The sequence below is a fragment of the Fusarium flagelliforme genome, assembly GCF_020744385.1.
Source record: "Fusarium flagelliforme strain FIESC 12 MPI-CAGE-AA-0113 chromosome Unknown B0J16scaffold_2, whole genome shotgun sequence".
NCBI classification, from domain to species: Eukaryota; Fungi; Ascomycota; class Sordariomycetes; order Hypocreales; family Nectriaceae; genus Fusarium; species Fusarium flagelliforme.
The window spans coordinates 5644401-5662739 of record NW_025763504.1 but is presented as its reverse complement, the minus strand read 5'-3'; the positions used below and the strand labels follow the sequence as shown (position 1 = coordinate 5662739).

At 48.0% G+C, this 18339-nt stretch overlaps 9 protein-coding genes across 9 annotated transcripts; 6 read left to right on the top strand and 3 right to left on the bottom strand.

Moving 5' to 3' along the window:
• The first annotated feature begins 567 nt into the window (after positions 1 to 567).
• B0J16DRAFT_335549 (uncharacterized protein) lies at positions 568 to 3274 on the top strand. The gene is made up of 4 exons (XM_046127089.1): positions 568 to 1062; positions 1112 to 1235; positions 1281 to 2573; positions 2622 to 3274. The coding sequence occupies exons 1-4, from the start codon at positions 863 to 865 to the stop codon at positions 3087 to 3089; spliced, it is 2085 nt and encodes a 694-aa protein (XP_045987490.1). The 5' UTR covers positions 568 to 862; the 3' UTR covers positions 3090 to 3274.
• Positions 3275 to 3793: 519 nt separating this feature from the next.
• On the top strand, positions 3794 to 4787 carry B0J16DRAFT_412162 (uncharacterized protein; the record flags this gene model as incomplete). The annotated part of the gene is made up of 2 exons (XM_046133275.1): positions 3794 to 4148; positions 4202 to 4787. 2 exons carry the CDS (start codon positions 3794 to 3796, stop codon positions 4657 to 4659), a joined length of 813 nt encoding a protein of 270 aa, XP_045987489.1. The 3' UTR covers positions 4660 to 4787.
• Positions 4788 to 4871: 84 nt separating this feature from the next.
• On the bottom strand, positions 4872 to 5665 carry B0J16DRAFT_412161 (uncharacterized protein). The gene is made up of 2 exons (XM_046133274.1): positions 5254 to 5665; positions 4872 to 5196 (listed from the first exon to the last, which is right to left on the bottom strand). The coding sequence occupies exons 1-2, from the start codon at positions 5439 to 5441 to the stop codon at positions 5124 to 5126; spliced, it is 261 nt and encodes an 86-aa protein (XP_045987488.1). The 5' UTR covers positions 5442 to 5665; the 3' UTR covers positions 4872 to 5123.
• Positions 5666 to 6702: 1037 nt separating this feature from the next.
• On the top strand, positions 6703 to 7505 carry B0J16DRAFT_381455 (GPI biosynthesis protein family Pig-F-domain-containing protein; the record flags this gene model as incomplete). The annotated part of the gene is made up of 2 exons (XM_046131162.1): positions 6703 to 7032; positions 7086 to 7505. 2 exons carry the CDS (start codon positions 6703 to 6705, stop codon positions 7503 to 7505), a joined length of 750 nt encoding a protein of 249 aa, XP_045987487.1.
• A 2538-nt stretch (positions 7506 to 10043) lies between these two features.
• On the top strand, positions 10044 to 11028 carry B0J16DRAFT_335543 (uncharacterized protein). Its single transcript, XM_046127088.1, has 3 exons — positions 10044 to 10165; positions 10328 to 10434; positions 10562 to 11028. Exons 1-3 carry the CDS (start codon positions 10149 to 10151, stop codon positions 10609 to 10611), a joined length of 174 nt encoding a protein of 57 aa, XP_045987486.1. The 5' UTR covers positions 10044 to 10148; the 3' UTR covers positions 10612 to 11028.
• A 705-nt stretch (positions 11029 to 11733) lies between these two features.
• On the top strand, positions 11734 to 14898 carry B0J16DRAFT_335540 (P-loop containing nucleoside triphosphate hydrolase protein). The gene has a single exon (XM_046127087.1). The coding sequence runs from the start codon at positions 11748 to 11750 to the stop codon at positions 14865 to 14867; it is 3120 nt and encodes a 1039-aa protein (XP_045987485.1). The 5' UTR covers positions 11734 to 11747; the 3' UTR covers positions 14868 to 14898.
• B0J16DRAFT_335539 (S-adenosyl-L-methionine-dependent methyltransferase) lies at positions 14899 to 16100 on the bottom strand. The gene is made up of 2 exons (XM_046127086.1): positions 15219 to 16100; positions 14899 to 15171 (listed from the first exon to the last, which is right to left on the bottom strand). The coding sequence occupies exons 1-2, from the start codon at positions 15955 to 15957 to the stop codon at positions 15002 to 15004; spliced, it is 909 nt and encodes a 302-aa protein (XP_045987484.1). The 5' UTR covers positions 15958 to 16100; the 3' UTR covers positions 14899 to 15001.
• A 352-nt stretch (positions 16101 to 16452) lies between these two features.
• Positions 16453 to 17341, bottom strand: B0J16DRAFT_283486 (uncharacterized protein). The gene is made up of 2 exons (XM_046123992.1): positions 17064 to 17341; positions 16453 to 17015 (listed from the first exon to the last, which is right to left on the bottom strand). The coding sequence occupies exons 1-2, from the start codon at positions 17217 to 17219 to the stop codon at positions 16620 to 16622; spliced, it is 552 nt and encodes a 183-aa protein (XP_045987483.1). The 5' UTR covers positions 17220 to 17341; the 3' UTR covers positions 16453 to 16619.
• A 116-nt stretch (positions 17342 to 17457) lies between these two features.
• B0J16DRAFT_412155 (ribosomal protein S18) lies at positions 17458 to 18338 on the top strand. Its single transcript, XM_046133273.1, has 2 exons — positions 17458 to 17952; positions 18006 to 18338. The coding sequence occupies exons 1-2, from the start codon at positions 17500 to 17502 to the stop codon at positions 18195 to 18197; spliced, it is 645 nt and encodes a 214-aa protein (XP_045987482.1). The 5' UTR covers positions 17458 to 17499; the 3' UTR covers positions 18198 to 18338.
• Position 18339: the final 1 nt, after the last annotated feature.

Genomic DNA, 18339 nt, shown 5'->3' with positions numbered 1-18339 from the left:
GTCTAAAGAACCCCCAATCTTAAAGAGAGGTACCGAGTGTTTGGATGCGAAGAACGTGAATCACCTGTAGCTCAGGGTGATGGTAAACGATCCGTCAAGGGTCTTTGTTTATTATCGTCGGCTTCAAGAATGGGTTTTTGACTTTCGATTTCCTGTTGCTGGTCAATCTGGGTCATGAGGTTGATCTCTTTGTTCCATACTGCTGGTACAAACACTGGCATTGACGGTACGTACTGCAGCTGGTTGATGGCAAGATAGGTAGCACCAAGTAGAACTACGTTAATTTATGAGTACACTATAAGTTCAACTAAGTAAAGTTTCTCATCACCGTTATTCAATATCTCCAGTTGATTAACTTTCATCGTGCATTCAATTCTCACGACCAGAACCAATATATCGTGATCAAGGCCCCTACCCTAGACTTCAATACCGAGAGCGTGGGGCAGACCGATAAGGCTCAACAGGGCAACTGATAAGTTAGGCTGTTCTAGCCTGAAGTACCCCGCCGTGGGGCTGCCCTTAAGTGCCTGGGCAGGAACGGCACCTGCCTGTTTCTCTGATCGGTAACCACTACATCATCTGTCGTCTTGTGATGAGTGACCTTCTCATCAAGTGATAGCCTCAGTGTGTCAGCCGTGCAACGACAGTTACTTTGACTCTTTAAGAGCTTATTAATGACTACAGCTGATTAACTTCGGTAATAGCCTTTGAATCTGCATCCGTCGCAGTATTAAACCTTGTCAACGCCTGCGCCCCCCGCCTCAGCCCTACTTCACTCACTATCTAACTACGTCGCATCCATCGTCAGCTTCTTAGGAAACCTCTACAACTTACAACCCGTACACCCGGCCCCCTCGTCAATATGGCGAAACCTCTGCAGTTCGCTCCGTTCATCTCGGAGATCGAGTTGCCTTTCTATTCTGCCCTTTTTGCTTCAAAGCTTGACCACGATAAGCTCGACGACTCAGCGCGAAGTGTTCTTGGTCTATACGAACCACGATCCGAAGAGCCTGAGTCCAGCTGTCGCATGCAAATTCTAGGAAATGCTCTCACAAGTAGCACGTAGGTATCTTCTTTGTTTTTCTGCGCATTTCGGGTCTGACCACGACAGAACTAATGAGCCCAGTTCACCCTTAGCGGCCATGCGAGCCGAGGGCATCATTAGAAACGTGAACACTCTCGAGGATTTCAAAAACACAGACAAGTCTGCCATGCTGAAGACTGCTGGTCGACAGGTATTTCTTTCGCTACCAAGTATTGGATGACACTAACAGCCCAAGGTATGGGATGCGATCAAAGATGGTAGTATCTACTCTGTTCCATCCCTGCTGTCTTCCTTTATTATACTTTCATATGCCGACCTCAAGAAGTACAAGTTCACGTACTGGTTTGCTTTTCCAGCTCTACATTCAGACCCAGTATGGAAACGGTCAGGCCCAGTCGAACGCTTGACCGCTCCGGAAACCAGAGCTCTTGTAGACAGAGTCGGAACTTGGAGATATAGCGTTGACGCCCGTGAGCGTGGTTTCTTTCTGGCGAAGAAGGTTCCCGGACGACCGGAGACAGATGACCCCGATAGCCCCCAGGAACTCCCATTCCACTGGGTAATCGGCTCATTGCGCGAATTTGAAACTGGTTTCTTCGACCAAGTGCCCGAGGAGGACCGATACGTCGCATTTACTGACCCTTCGACATACCCAGAGGCGCCTGGCTGGCCTTTACGCAACTTTTTGATCCTTATACGGCACCGCTTCCGCCTGACCAAGACTAAGGTTATTTGTTACCGCGACACTTGGGCAAAGAGACACGAGCCCAAGAGTGTTATTCTACCCATCGAGATGGACCCTGTCGAGAACTTGCAGATTACCGAAATGCCCAAAGTTACTGGCTGGGCTCGGTCAAGCAACGGTAAGCTTCAGGCTCAACAAGTGAACCTGGGAGAGTATATGGATCCTACGCGACTCGCCGATAGCTCAGTTGATCTGAATTTGAAGCTCATGAAGTGGAGGATCGCCCCTAACCTGGATCTGGACACCATAAAAAACACAAAGTGCCTACTCCTGGGTGCTGGCACACTGGGAAGTTACGTATCGAGAAACCTGATGGGCTGGGGTGTTCGGAAAATTACTTTTGTGGATTATGGTCGAGTATCGTTCTCCAATCCTGTGCGCCAACCGTTGTTCACGTTCAACGATTGTCTTGAAGGAGGCAAGCCTAAAGCGCTCCGAGCGGCTGAGGCCCTGAAGGAGATTTACCCTGGTGTCGACAGTGAGGGACATTCGCTGTCAGTTCCCATGCTTGGCCATCCATTCACAGACGAAACGAAAACAAAAGACGACTACCAGAAGCTAGAGAAGCTCATCAACGAGCACGACGCCGTCTTCCTACTCATGGACTCGAGAGAGTCACGCTGGCTTCCAACTGTCATGGGAAAGGCTGCAGGCAAGATTGTTATGAATGCTGCGCTGGGATTCGATTCGTACGTTGTTATGCGACATGGTTCCGAAAGTACTCCTGAAGGGAAGACCCCACTGGGCTGCTACTTCTGCAATGATGTTGTTGCTCCAGCAGATGTGAGTTTAATTCATCCATCGTCACGTTCACAACTAATCTTTGTTTAGTCACAAAAGGACCAGACTCTTGACCAACAGTGTACTGTCACAAGGCCTGGAGTTGCTCCAATTGCCTCTGCACTTCTTGTGGAACTTTTGACAAGTTTGTTGCAGCATCCCCTCGGTAAGGATGCGCCAGCGCCGCAGCCAGCTTCAGGAGTGATCCCAGAGAGGGACCCTCCCGACCATGCTCTGGGATTGGTTCCTCATCAGATCAGAGGCTATGCTTCTACTTTCCAGCAGATTGTCATTCGTGGCCAGTCTTACGACTGCTGCAGCGCATGCAGCCCCAAAATTCTGAACGCCTATCGCAATGATGGTTGGGGATTCGTGAAGAGGGCGTTGCAAGAGAAGGAATATGTGGCCGAGCTGTCAGGTTTGGCTGAAGTCCAGCGAAGAGCAGAGGAGATGGCCGCTCAGGTTGACTGGGAGGAAGATGATGACCTTGTTGAAGACGGTGACGGAGAACTTATTTAGAAGATTGTAAATGAGCGTATAACGATGTTTAGATGTGCATAGAGATGGATTGTCATCGCGGTTTTGTCGAAAGGGATGGAAATGGCGTTACAGATTTCATTTCGTCGCATTTTATCACGATGGAGTTAACGGCGAGGGTAGTTATTATAGATTCTTATAGGCCCCAAAGAACATTCAAAGTACCATATCGATTACCGTGCTTTCAGTTTATGATCAGTTTATATGTGGATATGTTCTCTATTATACGGGCTGTTGTGGCTGAGACGGATTTGAGGGAGTTACTGATGCTTCCGCCGCCCTCATACTGGAAACAAGTCTCACAACACACTTCCGGAACTCAATTACTATACGACAGTTATGAATTAGACTTTCTGTACCCAATTATACTTCTGTCATGCTAAATCCACAATGAATGGTCGGTCATGGCTCCTCCTTGGCGTATGTCCGCAAACAGACATGAGGATTATCTAGTATCTGTGGGTCAACACCGCGCCGGAACTTGCAAATTGACGATACTGAAGGCGTCTTGAAACACTACCCGGTTTTGGTTGTTTGTTTTGTCACGTTATTTTCTTTATTTCCGTGGCCATCTCTATAAAATTAGTGTGTTGATGGACTGTCTTGTCCTGAGTTGATCCAGATTTCAAATTAGATATTCAGGCAGGCATCTTAACTATCACAAAGTTCCTCCTAAACCAGCTATAATGGTCAACAAACTTCTTCTCGCTGCAATTGTGGCATCTATGATCCCAACAGTGGATGCCTTCGACCCTGCAAAAGATCGATGGTTATGCCAACGAGACAATGCTATTTGTGTCACTTCGTTTGTATGGTGCTCAACCATCAACGAGGATACATCAAAAGGATGCTCATATCCCGAGAACACCTGGCCACCCTCTATCAGTAACCATGGCAAGAACCCAGCAATGGTTCTGTGGGACAAAGAGTATACGATAAGTTGGAAGGGAACAGATTACGAGTATCCTACGCTACTTGAGTGGCACTTTGTGAGAGATACAGAGAGACCGAGCACCTCGAGCAATTTGACATGGAGCAAGAGTAAGAACTGGAAGTTTGAGTGAGAGATGAGTATAATACTGACGGGAAAATAGCATTCAAGAACAAGGAGCAGTCTTATACTTTCAAGTTCAGCGATCTCGCCAACGATTTTCCCAACAAAGATCACGACGATATCGATGCTGATCAAGTCAAAGCCGCGGCCAGCAACCTGATGAACGTCTGGGCCGTCTCACAACCCGATAGACCCTACGAAGGCAAGGTTCGAGTTCATGGTAACCCCTGGATGGACAAGTCCCAGCATTTCATAGTCATGGACGACGATGTAGTGCCATATCTCGACACACAGCGTGAGATGGCGAGAAGACGAGAAGAGAGCAAATGGGAAATGGGCGTTTTTATCGGCGTTGGTATTGGCGTACCGGTTCTTCTCGCCCTTGCTTTTACTATTGGCAGATTGACGGGCAGAAAGAGGGTGAAGAAGTTATCGGGCTATAAATCTGTTGAATCGTATCATTCGGGGTATAACTCGGCGTATCTGGGTGGTCAATGAAGATTGCCGAGAGGGTGTTCCATACGTACGATGTTGTCGATTAAGTTGTCAGGGATACTTGATCGGTAACCCCAGATTCTATATGCATGAAGTAATAGATGATGTATCTGATACAATATCACCGCGTGTTAAGCGGGGTATTTTGATATCAACCAAGAACTTATATACAAGAAGTGAAGACATCACATAGAGAGAGTTAATGAACTTTCAAGTTGTTGAACATATGGAATTATGTTATGTCTAAGAAATTTATCATATGTAGTCGTAGTTTGGGTGCTTAAGCACCATCGAATTGCCAATGCACCTCAACGCCTTCCAATGCTATGTACAAGTATGTGCATTATCCCAATCGGTTCCAGTATCCAAATAGCCATGTATAAATGTTGTTATCGAGAAGTGGCACCGTCGAGTCTTGCTCGTTCGAAGATGATCAAAAGATCAGAAAGTAGTTGTTGGTTGGTCCTTTACAGTCTACCATCGAAGGCATACTGGGCAGCGAGAGGCCAGCCAAGGATGACAGCGAAGCCAGGGAAGAAGCTGATAAGACAGTTAGTTGATGTTGATAGATAAGAGTGTATGTAGTTGTCAACTTACAAGAGAGCTTGGCTTCCAACTCGCTTGAACATCTTGGCGTAGTCAGGAGAAGCAGACTTTTGAGAGATGGGAAGTCTCTCAAAGGGGTGAGACTCCATAGCTCGGCCAGCGTTTCGCATAGCAGTGAGGAGAGAGAACTGGCGACGCTGAACAGCGCGGGCAGCAGATCGGACAACGATGGGAGACATGTTGATTGATTGAGTTGTTTTTGGTTAAAGAGGGAGTTGAGTTGAGTTGTATAAGTCAAAAGACTTGAGAGAATTGAGTGGTGATTTAGTGGTGAGTGGAGAGGTTGTTATTGCTCTGTTGTTTGATACTGTTGATAGTGATGAGGAGAGAAGACTACTTTGGGAACGGTAGATGGCATCTTCTTATACCAAGCAAAGATGCAGATCAATTTTTCTAGATGACTACTAACTTGGCAATTTGATTCCTTCAAACGGCGAGCTCCCAGCTTCAGCGCAGGCCGGACACATCCATAGTGGTCAGATTTCATCTGGTATGAATAGTATCATGCCACTGTTAGGTTCCCGATCCTGGGGAATTAAGGGTGTAAGTTTAAAGAACCAATCAGAGTGTCCCTTTTACCATGAGTCAGCAGCACAGGCCTAAGTGCATGGCACGATTTGGGCGGTTGTGGTGCGATTCTGATCGAGTCGGCGGGGACCGGCGAGACTGGCGATTGGTCAATTGAATCATCCTGCCTTCTACCCTGTTTATTCCGTCAACACCTCAATTTATCGACTGATGTTGATGACTGCCCTAAATGAAATTCTGGATCCCAAACAAAGTAATGACTTTCGCTTCGCCGCTCCCCGGAAAGGTCACAAGAGTCAAAAGATTGCTGCGCTCGAGTCTAGGCCGTGAGAAAACAACAGGGTTCGACATGATATGATAGCTGCTCTGGCCACTCACGGCGCTCTCCTGCATACCCCAAGACTCGAACGCCCTGTCACTTCTTATCACGTTCTAGCCGTGCATGGCTGAGCTGTTCCAGATTGACAGCCCAGATTTGTGGTTGCATGAGATCCCGTTCGTGATATTGATGATTTGACTGCCGTGGTCGTCGCCGGTGCCGAAGAACCAAAGCATGATAGTGTTGCCATTCTTCGCCGGTGACCGAATGAGTGGTTCCCTTCGGAGAATTTCATGTCTAAAAGTGGTAACACAGTCGGTTCTTGGGCCCGGTCCGAGAGACAGCCGGAGGACAACGGCACGGAGCAGAGTGGAGCTCGGAGCCGAAAGATGGAACGGTCATGTGATTAAAAACGTGACATCAGTGACAGGCATGGACCCCAGGTCCAGTTGTCAAGTCCAGCTAAGCTAAAGCACCCTGTTGGTGATACTCAATTGACGATCGCGACAAGACGAGACAAGCACGCACGAACGAGCAATTGCTCAAGCCACTCCTTTACGATCTACTGAATGCCTCTTGTCGACCCTGTCACCATGTCCACGACTCTCATCAAGAGCGGGTCCGCTCAGCAGCTCGCGTCCAAGGCCGCTGTGCCCGCGATTCCTCGGGTCAACTCTCCTCTAGCTCTGCCTGCATCAATTGCACATGCGGTACTGCTTGGTGGCCTATTCTACTGGCGATTCGATGCCCTGGTGGCTGACCCCGTCTCGACCCTTCAGACTGGTCTTCCTGTGGTGGCTGCTATTCAGGCCGTCTACTTGATGCTGAGTCTTCCCCCAGCGGGATCTTCGTTGTCATCTAAGAAGCTGCGCCCCGGTGAGAAGAAGAAGTCTGCTGATGGACGGGAAGCAAAGGCTATTCCTGTAAGTGCTTAAATCTTCCCATATGTGACCGAAAGCTAACATGTTTTGTGCAGACTGCGGTTATTTCCTTGCTTCTCGCCCTCATCCTGACGCCCGCCCTCCATATCCTACTTGTCCTTTTCGGCGCGCCGTTCCTTACTCACGTCCCTCACACGCTCTTGTGCTGCGCGCACATCGCCGTCCTCGCCTTATACCCCGTCTTCTACGTGCGCGGTTCCGACCCCGTTCCCCTGCAGGCTGTAGTTGGGGTGTCGGCACCCTTTGACCAGACCTTTGGCGGCTTCGTCGGAACCGTTGTTGGAGCGTGGCTTGGAGCCGTCCCTATCCCTCTCGACTGGGACCGCGAGTGGCAGAAGTGGCCCGTTACAATTGTTGCTGGTGCTTACCTTGGATATATCGTTGGCTCTCAGCTTCTGGGCAACGTCCTCTTTGGAAAACGCTGGGCTGTTACCCCTGAGATCAAGGAGGAATAAGCCATTAGTTCATGAGAGCTGCCATGGCTATGTTACCCAATCTTTGCGTAATGGCTAGACTGGGTGTCACAACTACCTTTGTGGTTGTAGATATCCTGGAGTATATCATGGGCTAAAAGCTATTCACAGAATAGAATTGCCTGTCATCACAGGTAAAGAATATAATATTGAATCACATAAGCACCTGCAGGTTCCTCTTGATTATTACGTCCGGGACCATTTCCACCTGCGAGCTAGTTCAGTCTCGTGTCCCTAAACCGACCCGCCGAGTCACTCATTGGATCGGAGTTATGGCCTGTCACATCGAATTATGGGATCGATGGGCCAGTCTTATTCGTGCTTGCCCAGCACACAGCTACTGATTACCTCTGCAGATGTAGAGGATACCAGATACCCTGCAGATCCACGATCTGGGATCTACCCGGATCATCTCACATTACGTATGACAAGCCAAGTCGTTGTCGTGTGCCGAGGAGAGTTGTCCCTGCTGTGCCTGGAACTAAACCCGGAGGTCAACCCCGATGGCTTGTTATAGTTCTTTATCGCATTCGTATCTCGGCTGCCCAGGTACTATGAATAGAATCTAAGAATGATAGGCTTGTAGTGTTCAGTCAGGGACTTGGCAGTGTGCTGTTTATAAAATTGTGCCTCCAATGATCACGACTGTTGACGGCTGCTGTCATATGCGATTGAGCCTGTTGGTAACGAAACCTCTCTCTTTGGATAAACAGCCCTGAAAACAAGTTATCGAACTGACAGCGTGAACGGTTTCTATGCCAGTCGATGTATCATCTTGCATCAAATGAAGCTCTCAAGACTCAAGATAAACAATAGCGCTTGGCAACTCATATTAGGTTTCGCCATCATTCGTCAAACTAGGTTTAGAACTCTTATTTCAGCGTACTACTGGTCGGAAAGTCATTGGTAACCTCCTTAAAAAAGAGTACATTTGTTTGTGGTGTTAAACACCATTGCTGCAATGGAGGATATTGGAGGCAGGTTGACCACAGCAGTTCAAGGAGAATATTAGCTTAACTCTTGCCTATTGGATCGAGAACTAGAACGACCACTCTATTGGACGAACCGTATCAACCCGCAACCCTGCATGTTCGGTAGAGATGGGCCCAAACTTTAGTTACAGTACAGTCAGACCCCAGATTCTCCAATTCTTGACGCTGATATCATCTTGTTCTTTGCTGATATCATAATGTCAGGTTAAACTTTGAAAAGGGCTTATTTCCATTGTGACGTTATCACGAACAACCTGCCTGTTCTAGTGTCGAGCTCTAATGAAATGCTGAGAGCTCTAGAGGCAAATTTAGACTTGTCAAAATGGGGCTGCCGAGATGTTCTCTCTTGGCCCTCCACTGTGAATGCCGGTGAGGCCGTGAAGCAAGGACTTGGGACTTGAGTAGATGCTTGGCACTGACGCGTAGCCTCAAATCTTCTGAAACATGTAAACGCTGAGCAGCATTAACCAAGCAGAATGCCAAGAGCCAAGGTTGACTCTAGTGAGAGATTGGACAAGCCACACTAGGTAAAAATCAGGTAGATTTTCAGCTTTTAGTGGGCACAGACAGCTAAAAGAAGCATGACCAAAGAGAATTCTAGCAGCAATTGTGTTTCCTTTTTAGGCAGGGAAGATTGAATTGACCTTGCCGCTAGGTCTTGGGAGTCGGTAGACTCGGCATCTTGTGGTGGCTACCCAGTAACGCACTCAATCATTACGACAGTAGTGTGTCAGGTAATCTTGCTTGTCAGGCACACTGCATATCTCAATAATCTGCAACGCTCTGTCACATCGGTTACGATATCCAAGAGGCTGAGAAAGAATTAACTGATATCGTAAACAGTGGCTGATTGCGTATTCTTTACAATATCGAGATTTGAAGTCAAATGCGCATTGAGACGAAAAAACTTCCGATAACTCAGCCACAAAGATCAACGAATATCGATTGTCGAATCCATTCGTCAATCTGCTGCTCGCCACAGATGCAGCAATCCTAATCCTTCATTGTGGTTTGTGCTCGCTCGTTCGTTATCTGTCGGGTGAGATGAGATGAGATGCTTTGCCCCAGCCACAATGACACATGCGCCTCATGACGTAGCCCAAGCATCCCCTGTCATATCTGCGACTAACACGACTCGGCTGCGCTCAAGCTTGTTGTTTGTATGTACGTACTCACAATTTTTATGGTCAGGCGGGAAAACTGACCAAGCAGGGCAGAATTGGCTTGGCCGACGACTGATTCTGATTGACTGCCAGTTTTTACTTAGACATCGTTCCTGTGGCTTGCCCCATCCCTGTAAGTCAATGACGCAGTGCCCAGAGGAAGGTGCGGTTGAGGTTGCGCGGACTTTTGGGTTTTGTCATTTGCTGCTTGGTCAGGGAAAGTTGGAAGGACCTGGGGTGATTAGGTAGGTACCTTCCTTAGGTTTGCGTGTGATGCGATGTGATGTTATGCTATGCTTGGCTCGTGGATGACAGCGTTTGTATAAAAGACTTCGTTTCCCTCCAACCTACCACATCCTTTTCTACCCATATCAATTCACAGTTTAACAAAGTTCTACCAACAACTCTTCAACTCCTACCAACCTACCACACACATTTCCGAGTAATACCTCGTCTTCAAAACCGACAACATGCCTTTCACTGCTAGGTAAGGCAACTCCTTCCAGTATTCTCGACTTGAGCGACGACGTCATCCCGAGCGATCCGCAGTTAAGGCTGTCGCAAGATATCTCAGGATGGACTTCTCGAGCTGTTGAGAATACGGGCACAAGATTGAAGGCATCGAGACATGGACTAACATTGGCTTCAGCGACATCTGCAAGATTCTCCTTGCCATCATCCTCCCTCCCGTGGGTGTCTTCCTCGAGCGTGGCTGTGGTGCCGACTTCTTCATCAACATCCTCCTCACCATTCTGGGTAAGTCATTTATTACACCGACCTCTCTCAGCTCTCTGCATCCGGACCCTCCGCGGTGCAGGCGGCTTACGCTACCACTTAATTTTACATCCATGCGTTGCTCGGCATTTGACTAACACATTCTCAGGTTACATTCCCGGTATCATCCACGCTCTGTACATCATCCTGAAGTACTAAGCCAGGCCGCACTTGACAGCTAAGGGCTACGGCGCTTGCAAGACAGCTTAATGACTGCTGCCCCGCTCGCCAACCATTTACGACAACTGGCCAGCCATTCGCTGTTCTTGACCATGCGACACTCTGTCTAACAGCCAAGACAATGGTGACTGCCGAGTCAACCGGGCATCCGCTGTCTGCCGCGCCCTGTGTCTAGTTGCGCAACCTTTCCTTCGCTTTGATACCTCACGCCGGTGATCCGCACTTTTGCGCTGGACGCCGATTTTACGACAGGCATGGACGCGATTTGAGTTCCTTATTTCTCTTTGTTTATTTACGGATGGAGGCGTATGCTGGATTGGCTCTCAAAGCATAATGCATTGGGCTTTTTAGTAATTAATTCGATACCCGTCAATCCAACGTTTTCTTATCACGTAACTATTAATTGTTTGTCCTGATGATTGATTGCATTGTGTATGATCCGAGTGTCATTTGGCCAAGTCTTCTTGGCAGACCCGCCCTGCAAGCGTCGGTAGATGAGCAGCATGGGTATGCTATTGTTGTCTACGGTTAACGTTAACCGTTGATCATCATGTTTACCAAGGTCTTGTCAAGTTTAATCACTACACTAATTTGAGAGCCTCAACACCGAAGTGTGTACATTCGGTAGTCTCAGTCTTTAATTGACGTTTAGCAAGGCAGGCCCAATATGTTCCCCATTGAATTTGACCATTGAAGTTTCTCTGAAGGATTCAGAATTTTCGATTGGCGAAAGGATCATTTGAATTCGGAAGCGAGGCTACGAGGGCATTTGCAGCAGATCTTTGTGGCGGTGCAGTTTGTTGTCTGAGCTCAAAAGAAGGTGAAAGTGGAGCCAGGTTGTCTTTAACACTTTCATGCGTATTAACTGTAACTAAATCTCCTCTAAGAACCTATTGAGGAAATAAAGATAGCTAGAACCTGAGCTTAAACGCTTAAACCCATACCAAAACTAGGCTGCTTGATTTTTTTTAGCCGTTGATTTGCCCAGCCAGTTGACCTGCCAAAGAGAGCTTGTGTTAATCAAGTCACGTGCTTTCGCTCCTTGTATGACGACCGAGACGCGTTGCCTCGCGTTTAGCGAACCCATGTCTTTGAAATCACGTTCACTTTACACCATGCCTCCAGCAGAGCCGGAAGTAATAGAAATACTTGACGATGACGGCACAGCTTCGGAGGCTGAAGATAATAGTCCCTTTGCTTCAAAATCGGCCCAGAAAAGAAAACATGAAGCTGAGATAGAAGAGAAGGTCGAGTGGACAGGCGACGAGGATGATCTGCCTACGAAGCCAAAAAAGCGACGCGGCAAGCGCAAGTCGACACGAAAGAAGGGTGGAAATGATGTTGACGCCAAGAATGAAGCCCCTAAGGAGGACTTTGAGTTGGCAGATTTGCCCCAATATCTCATCGAGCGCAGGCGACGGTTTGATAACAAGAAGAAACTTCACCATGACGCTGCTTTGATGGTTCCTCCAGATTATTCTGGAATTCAATTCGAAGAAACGAAGAGATTGAGAGAATTAGAAGAGCGACCAAAGTTTCCTGAGAGCAGCGGTATCAAGCCTTCACGACCATACAAAGATATTGAGCTGCCACAATCCGCAGGCCTTATTCCGGCATCCATTGCGCAATATCTCCGAGACTACCAAGTTGCTGGTGTATCATTTCTTCACAGAAAGTTTGTTTACCAGGAAGGTGGTATACTGGGCGACGACATGGGCCTCGGAAAGACAGTACAAGTGGCTGCTTTTTTGACCGTTGCATTTGGTAAAACTGGTGATGAACGTGACGCCAAACGATTACGACAAATCCGCCAGTTCCCTGAGCGGTGGTACCCGAGAATACTGATAATATGCCCTGGATCATTGATTATGAACTGGAAGAATGAGTTGGATCGTTGGGGTTGGTGGCATACTGACTTATTCCATGGATCACACAAAGAGGATGCTTTGAGTAGTGCCCGTGCAGGTCTAGTCGAGATTATGATCACCACTTACGACACGTACAAAAACAGCCGGAGTTCTGTCAACTTGGTTCAATGGGATGCGGTTATCGCCGATGAGTGCCACAGGTTGAAAGACAGGTATTCGGAAACCACCAAGGCTCTAAACGAGATCAACGCGCTTTGTCGTATTGGCTTGACTGGCACCGCAATTCAGAACCGATACGAAGAATTATGGACACTCCTGGACTGGACCAACCCCGGTCACTTTGGAGCAATTGCTGAATGGACGCAAAGGGTAACGAAGCCATTGACTGTCGGCCAGTCTCATGATGCAACGGTAGCTCAGCTCAGCCTGGCAAGGACAACAGCCGACAAGCTGGTCCACAATCTGCTACCACAATACTTTCTTCGACGAATGAAGTCTATCATAGCCAAGCAACTGCCCAAGAAGACTGACCGAGTTGTCTTTTGCCCTTTGACGGACCTTCAGAGGGATGCTTACGAGAACTTTCTTGACAGCGCGGATATCGAGCTTCTTCGACATCTTTCGGACCCTTGCTGTGGTGGCAGTAAGAGAGGATGGTGTTGTGATAAATTCCTTTCTAACGGAAAACCATGGCAGAGCATCGTGTTCCCTAGCATGATGGTCCTGCAGAAGCTTGCAAACCATCTAACTCTTCTTGTACCACAGACTACTGATCTGGAGCCAAAACACGAGTCGGACCTCACCACACTTCGAACTTGTTTGCCTGATACCTGGAAATACATCTACGATAACCGGGACCGGATTAAGAATCTGGTGAACCCCGAATTTTGTGGAAAATGGAAAGTGTTGAAGAAACTGCTCAAGTTCTGGCATGCAAACGGTGACAAGGTGTTGGTCTTCTCCCACAGTGTGCGGCTTCTACGTATTCTGCAGCATCTCTTCACCAACACGAGCTATACTGTCAGTTACCTGGATGGCTCCTTGAGTTACGAAGCGCGTCAGGAGGTTGTTGATACGTTCAACTCGGACCCGACACAATTCGTGTTTCTCATATCCACTAAAGCCGGAGGAGTTGGTCTCAATATCACATCTGCAAATAAGGTTGTTATTGTTGACCCTCACTGGAATCCTTCTTATGATCTTCAAGCACAAGATCGAGCATACCGTATTGGCCAGACTCGCGATGTCGAAGTCTTTCGTCTCATTTCACTCGGAACTGTCGAGGAGATCGTCTATGCGCGTCAGATCTATAAGCAACAGCAAGCGAACATTGGTTACACTGCATCATCCGAACGCCGTTATTTCAAAGGTGTTCAGCAGGATACATCTCGGAAGGGTGAGATCTTTGGACTCGCCAATATCTTTACATACCATAACGACAGCGGTTTGTTACAGGACATTGTCAATAAAACCAATATTGCCGAAGCTAAAGCGGGCGTTAATCTTGTCGATGTCAACATGGAGCAGGCGGCCAAGGACGGAGAGGATTTGGGTGTGATCAAGAATGAAGAATCAGACGTCGAGGACGGTGGTATGGGTCAACTTGCCACGATCCTGACGTCCGAGAACCAGCAGCGAATACTGGACTCTAAAAAGGCCAAAAAGCCCCACAGCGATGCGATACAAGCCATCCTCACTTCTGCCGGTGTCGAGTATACACACGACAACAGTGAGGTAATTGGATCGTCCAAGATCGAAGAACAACTCTCGCGACGGGCAGCCATGAATTCGTACTCTTCAGGCGAGGGAAACAGTGCTCTCTTTGCCGATACTGGTAACGAGCGCGGCAAAGGCTTACATGGCATATATAACCCTCCTGAAGAGGTTATGTTGCGACATTTCTGCGAGATGGCCAAAGAGTTTGGCTTTGCGAATGCGACCGAATTTGCACTTGTGGTGGAAAGCTGGACGCAGGAGGCAAGGCGAAACTGCCTAGATCTGTTCTACAAGAAACGAGAAGCCAAGCTCATCCGAGAAGGGATCATTAAAGAGGAAGACGTGAAAGACGTTGCCAAAGAGGAGGCTCATGGCCCAGATACAGAGGAAGAGGTCAAAGACGATGTCAAAGATGAGAGAGCGGACATCAAGCCTATCCTTAAAGATGAAGATATCAAGAAGGATGATGACAAGGAAAACGTTTTGAAGATGGAGAGCGTGAAGACAGAGAACATAAAGACGGACAAGTTGAAGACAGAAATTGTCAACACAAAATTTGAGGATGAGAAGAAAGTCAAGACGGATGTTGCAGGGTCTAGTGTGCGAACCTCGATCTTCCTGTCAGACGATGACGATGACGATGAGTTGTAAGGCGTTATTGCTTTCCAATTGATACCCTTTATGTTCATAATGCATAACTCGTATTTTCAATTCCAGCCGCTACGGTGCTTTTATACTATACTTATCAACCATGTCACACTTGTTGCCCGGATCCTCGCACATCTTTATTTTGTTAATGTTCCCAGGATATGGGGAAGAAGATTGAATCTTGCCTCTCCGACAGGTTGCGCTAGATCGATCTTCTCCCATGGACCAGCTTCTCTCAAGGATTTACCTGTTGATCGGCAGATTCGGCACGAACCCATAACCTGTGACCATACAAGTCCAGTGACCCCTATTCTTATAAGTAACTGCTCTTGCGGGAGTAGATTATTGACTCACATTGGTAGATGCGCAGGAAGTAGCCGTCGCTTGGATCCATACGCACATGCTCATACGCATACCATCGACCACCCTTCTTGAGACTCTGGTACAAAAGCTTGATATTCTTCTCAGGCTCAGGAATACTGCAGAGGCACAAAATAGTGACAATGCAGTCGACGCTTTCAGGTTCAATTCGGCCGTCCCAGGCTTTGGGGTCGTTGATAGATTCGATGCCCACTGGGACAACCTCATAAACACCATCAAGCCCAATCTCCTTCACCCGTCGTCGCAAAGTTGCTGCAGATTTGGGGTTTGGTTCAATGCCGTATACACGAGTTAGACCACTCTCTCCTTTTCTTCGCCTGAGTTCCCCATCGGCATCTTCATCAGTGTTCACTCCGACGTTGACTTTAGCAAACACATCCGCCCACATCCCGGTCCCCGCACCAATCTCAAGAACAACTCCATTGATAGGCCTCTCGACGACCTCATCTCCCATGCGGCCATTCTTCACACGCCCTTCAAGTAGTGGAATGACTTTGTTCTCTGCGCTGGCTTTCACCTGGGGACCTATAAATGCCCAAAAGTTGCCCCACCACGCCTCTTTGGATTTTGATGGTGAGAGCAGAGTACAGAAATCTCTATTCCTGATAACTTCGAGGATCGTACTGGGGAGGAAGCGCATGGCTATGCCCATGAACAGGAAGGGGTCAATGAGTTGCCATGCGAGCTCATTGAGAGTTGAAAGAACAGCCATGATGAGCACTGGTCTAAAAGAAAAGACTTGTAGATACGTGCCGGTGGCGTGACAGTCAAAAGAAGAGGGGATTGCTTTATATAGGAAGATGGAAGACTTAGACGCCCACACGGAAGTCGGCTCTGTTTGTAAGTTTTCCGCGAGCCGGATACGGAGCCGAGCGGGGCCGAAGGCGCTTTTAATGGCATTCACCATTATCAGGCATGGCTATTTATACCACCCTCTTATGTAGCTACTGTAGGTGGGAGAATGAATTAGTAATAAGATATGCTGTGGCCGTTGAGCTATTAAAGCTCTTCCTTTAACCTTCGCTGGCTTGATGGTACAAGAAAGCCTTCCCTCTGCCTTCATGACTTCGTTCTCCGTGCCTTCTGAGCGAGATATGATAGCTAAAAAGGAAGACATGTGAGTCAAAACGCACGCAATGGGCTTGAGAAATCAAGTACAGAAAGAGATTGCTCGCAGCCTGCTATACCGCGACTGTAGATATAAAAACTGGCAGCATAAATTTGACAAAACTTTGTTAGATATAGAACTATCGCCCTCAACTGCTGAGCTTTACCGTAATAGTAGCCCTTCGAAGATCACAATACAAAGACGCCCAAACTCCAATCGTCCAATGCATTTTTCTCCCCATGCTCTTTTCAGCAACCGATCCCCAATCATAGCAGCTCGAAATCATCAAGCTGGTCACGGTACTTCATGATGTTCCTCTTGATCTTGCTGCCCACGGTCCATGTCACAAAGTCCTCCATGCCTCTCGTAACCAAGTACGCAGGATCCGTAACAGTCTCAGTTCCCACGCGCACGTGTCCCTGCTCAATCATCTTGGTCGCAGCCTGGACATTCTCAGCCATGCGCAGTCTGGTCATAAGCACGGGCAATCGGCGGCGCGCAAATGCGCTGACGGTTACACCGTTCTCGACGGCGGAAAGCTTGGAGGCGGAGTTGAGGATTCCCATGTCGTGGAGCTTGTTGAGAAGAAGCTCCTCGTGCTTGCGGCGGGTTGCGTTCTCGGGAGGAAGGAGAGATAGACGGTGGGCGAGTTGGCGCAGAGACTACGATTGTTAGTAGGGGTTGATGCGCTTGAAATAAGGGACACGTACACCACAGAGACGGTTGTACTTGTGATAATCCTCAGGCTTTTGGATCATGTATCGTCGCACGACAGCCTTGTCGCGATGGCCACCATCGGATTTGTATGTGATGAAGTCTGTCTTTCGCAGAAGCTTCTGCTCGTGATGTTTGAGTTTTCTGACCATGGTATCGGTTTCTCGTCGTCGCCAGCTATTAAGGGATTATTATGAGACGTCTGGTCGTCTTTTTGTGCTTGCGTTGTCGCAGTCGTTGGTAGAGTAAATAGTTGCTGTCCCGCTATCAAAAGTTAAAGGTTCAATTTGCAGACGATAAAATCTGAGTGGAGACGCGGAATTCACCCCGCTGTATTCCGCCCCGTCGAAAAACCTCCAACGATTGAATATCACCAAAATTAGCCTCGCAACCCGCCATATTAATCGTCGGATTCAATTGCGACCGCCCAAAATGCCTCCCAGACTACCAGCTCCTTCGACAGCTTCGGCTATTGCACGATCCGTCATTCGACCCTTTTCCACTACAGCCCCGGCCGCTGCTCCCCGCGAGCACAATGCCTCAGCAGGAGGTCACAACCATCGCCTTGCGAACCTCAACAACAGCAGCCATAACCGTGCTGGACCATACAAGCCATCCCGTGGGGATGCTGCCGCTAGACTTATAGAGCGATTCAAGTCACGATCCGCTTCATACACACAGGAGAAGACAGCACAGATGGAATTCCTCAAGAACCAGAAGATGTCGAACGATTTCCTCAAGCAAATGCCTCGACGATGGGAGGCTGGTGATGTCTACTCGCCTCACGATTTGAGTCCCGTTGAGATGCAGAAGTGGAGGAAGAGATCGGTGCGAAACAACGATGTTGTTGATGCGCTGGGCATCAGCCCTCTTGATATGTACAAGGTGCGTTTATATACAGCAAGACATCCTATAAACAGACATTAACTGGTTCTTAGAACTTCTCTCTTATTGAGCACTTCACATCCTCATCTGGAATGATCAACCACTCCAACCTCACCCGTCTTCGACCCGTCAACCAGCGCAAGGTGGCCAAGATGGTTCGTCGAGTTCAGGGCATGGGTATCTACCCCAGCGTGCACGCCCATCCCGAGATGCTTCGCGACCAATTCTTCCAACGCCAAAAGTAAAACAGTCGTATATAAAAAAAGAAAAAGGGAAACGACTTGTTCCTGCGCTGGCGTTCTGTTAAATGGGATGATGTCATGATCATTATTTTTGTGGTCTTATGTATAACAACAACCTCAAACCTCTATGTAACATATTGATACA

Coding starts and splice junctions, on each gene's coding strand:
- B0J16DRAFT_335549 (XM_046127089.1), top strand. CDS start 863: ATGGCGAAACCTCTGCAGTTCGCTCCGTTCATCTCGGAGATCGAGTTG. Junction 1,236..1,280: donor TGAAGACTGCTGGTCGACAG/GTATTTCTTTCG, acceptor TAACAGCCCAAG/GTATGGGATGCGATCAAAGA. Junction 2,574..2,621: donor ATGTTGTTGCTCCAGCAGAT/GTGAGTTTAATT, acceptor ATCTTTGTTTAG/TCACAAAAGGACCAGACTCT.
- B0J16DRAFT_412161 (XM_046133274.1), bottom strand. CDS start 5,441: ATGTCTCCCATCGTTGTCCGATCTGCTGCCCGCGCTGTTCAGCGTCGC. Junction 5,197..5,253: donor GTTGGAAGCCAAGCTCTCTT/GTAAGTTGACAA, acceptor CTGTCTTATCAG/CTTCTTCCCTGGCTTCGCTG.
- B0J16DRAFT_335543 (XM_046127088.1), top strand. Junction 10,435..10,561: donor CATCCTCCTCACCATTCTGG/GTAAGTCATTTA, acceptor ACACATTCTCAG/GTTACATTCCCGGTATCATC.
- B0J16DRAFT_335540 (XM_046127087.1), top strand. CDS start 11,748: ATGCCTCCAGCAGAGCCGGAAGTAATAGAAATACTTGACGATGACGGC.
- B0J16DRAFT_335539 (XM_046127086.1), bottom strand. CDS start 15,957: ATGGCTGTTCTTTCAACTCTCAATGAGCTCGCATGGCAACTCATTGAC. Junction 15,172..15,218: donor CTTCCTGCGCATCTACCAAT/GTGAGTCAATAA, acceptor TTATAAGAATAG/GGGTCACTGGACTTGTATGG.
- B0J16DRAFT_283486 (XM_046123992.1), bottom strand. CDS start 17,219: ATGGTCAGAAAACTCAAACATCACGAGCAGAAGCTTCTGCGAAAGACA. Junction 17,016..17,063: donor AGTACAACCGTCTCTGTGGT/GTACGTGTCCCT, acceptor TAACAATCGTAG/TCTCTGCGCCAACTCGCCCA.
- B0J16DRAFT_412155 (XM_046133273.1), top strand. CDS start 17,500: ATGCCTCCCAGACTACCAGCTCCTTCGACAGCTTCGGCTATTGCACGA. Junction 17,953..18,005: donor GCCCTCTTGATATGTACAAG/GTGCGTTTATAT, acceptor ACTGGTTCTTAG/AACTTCTCTCTTATTGAGCA.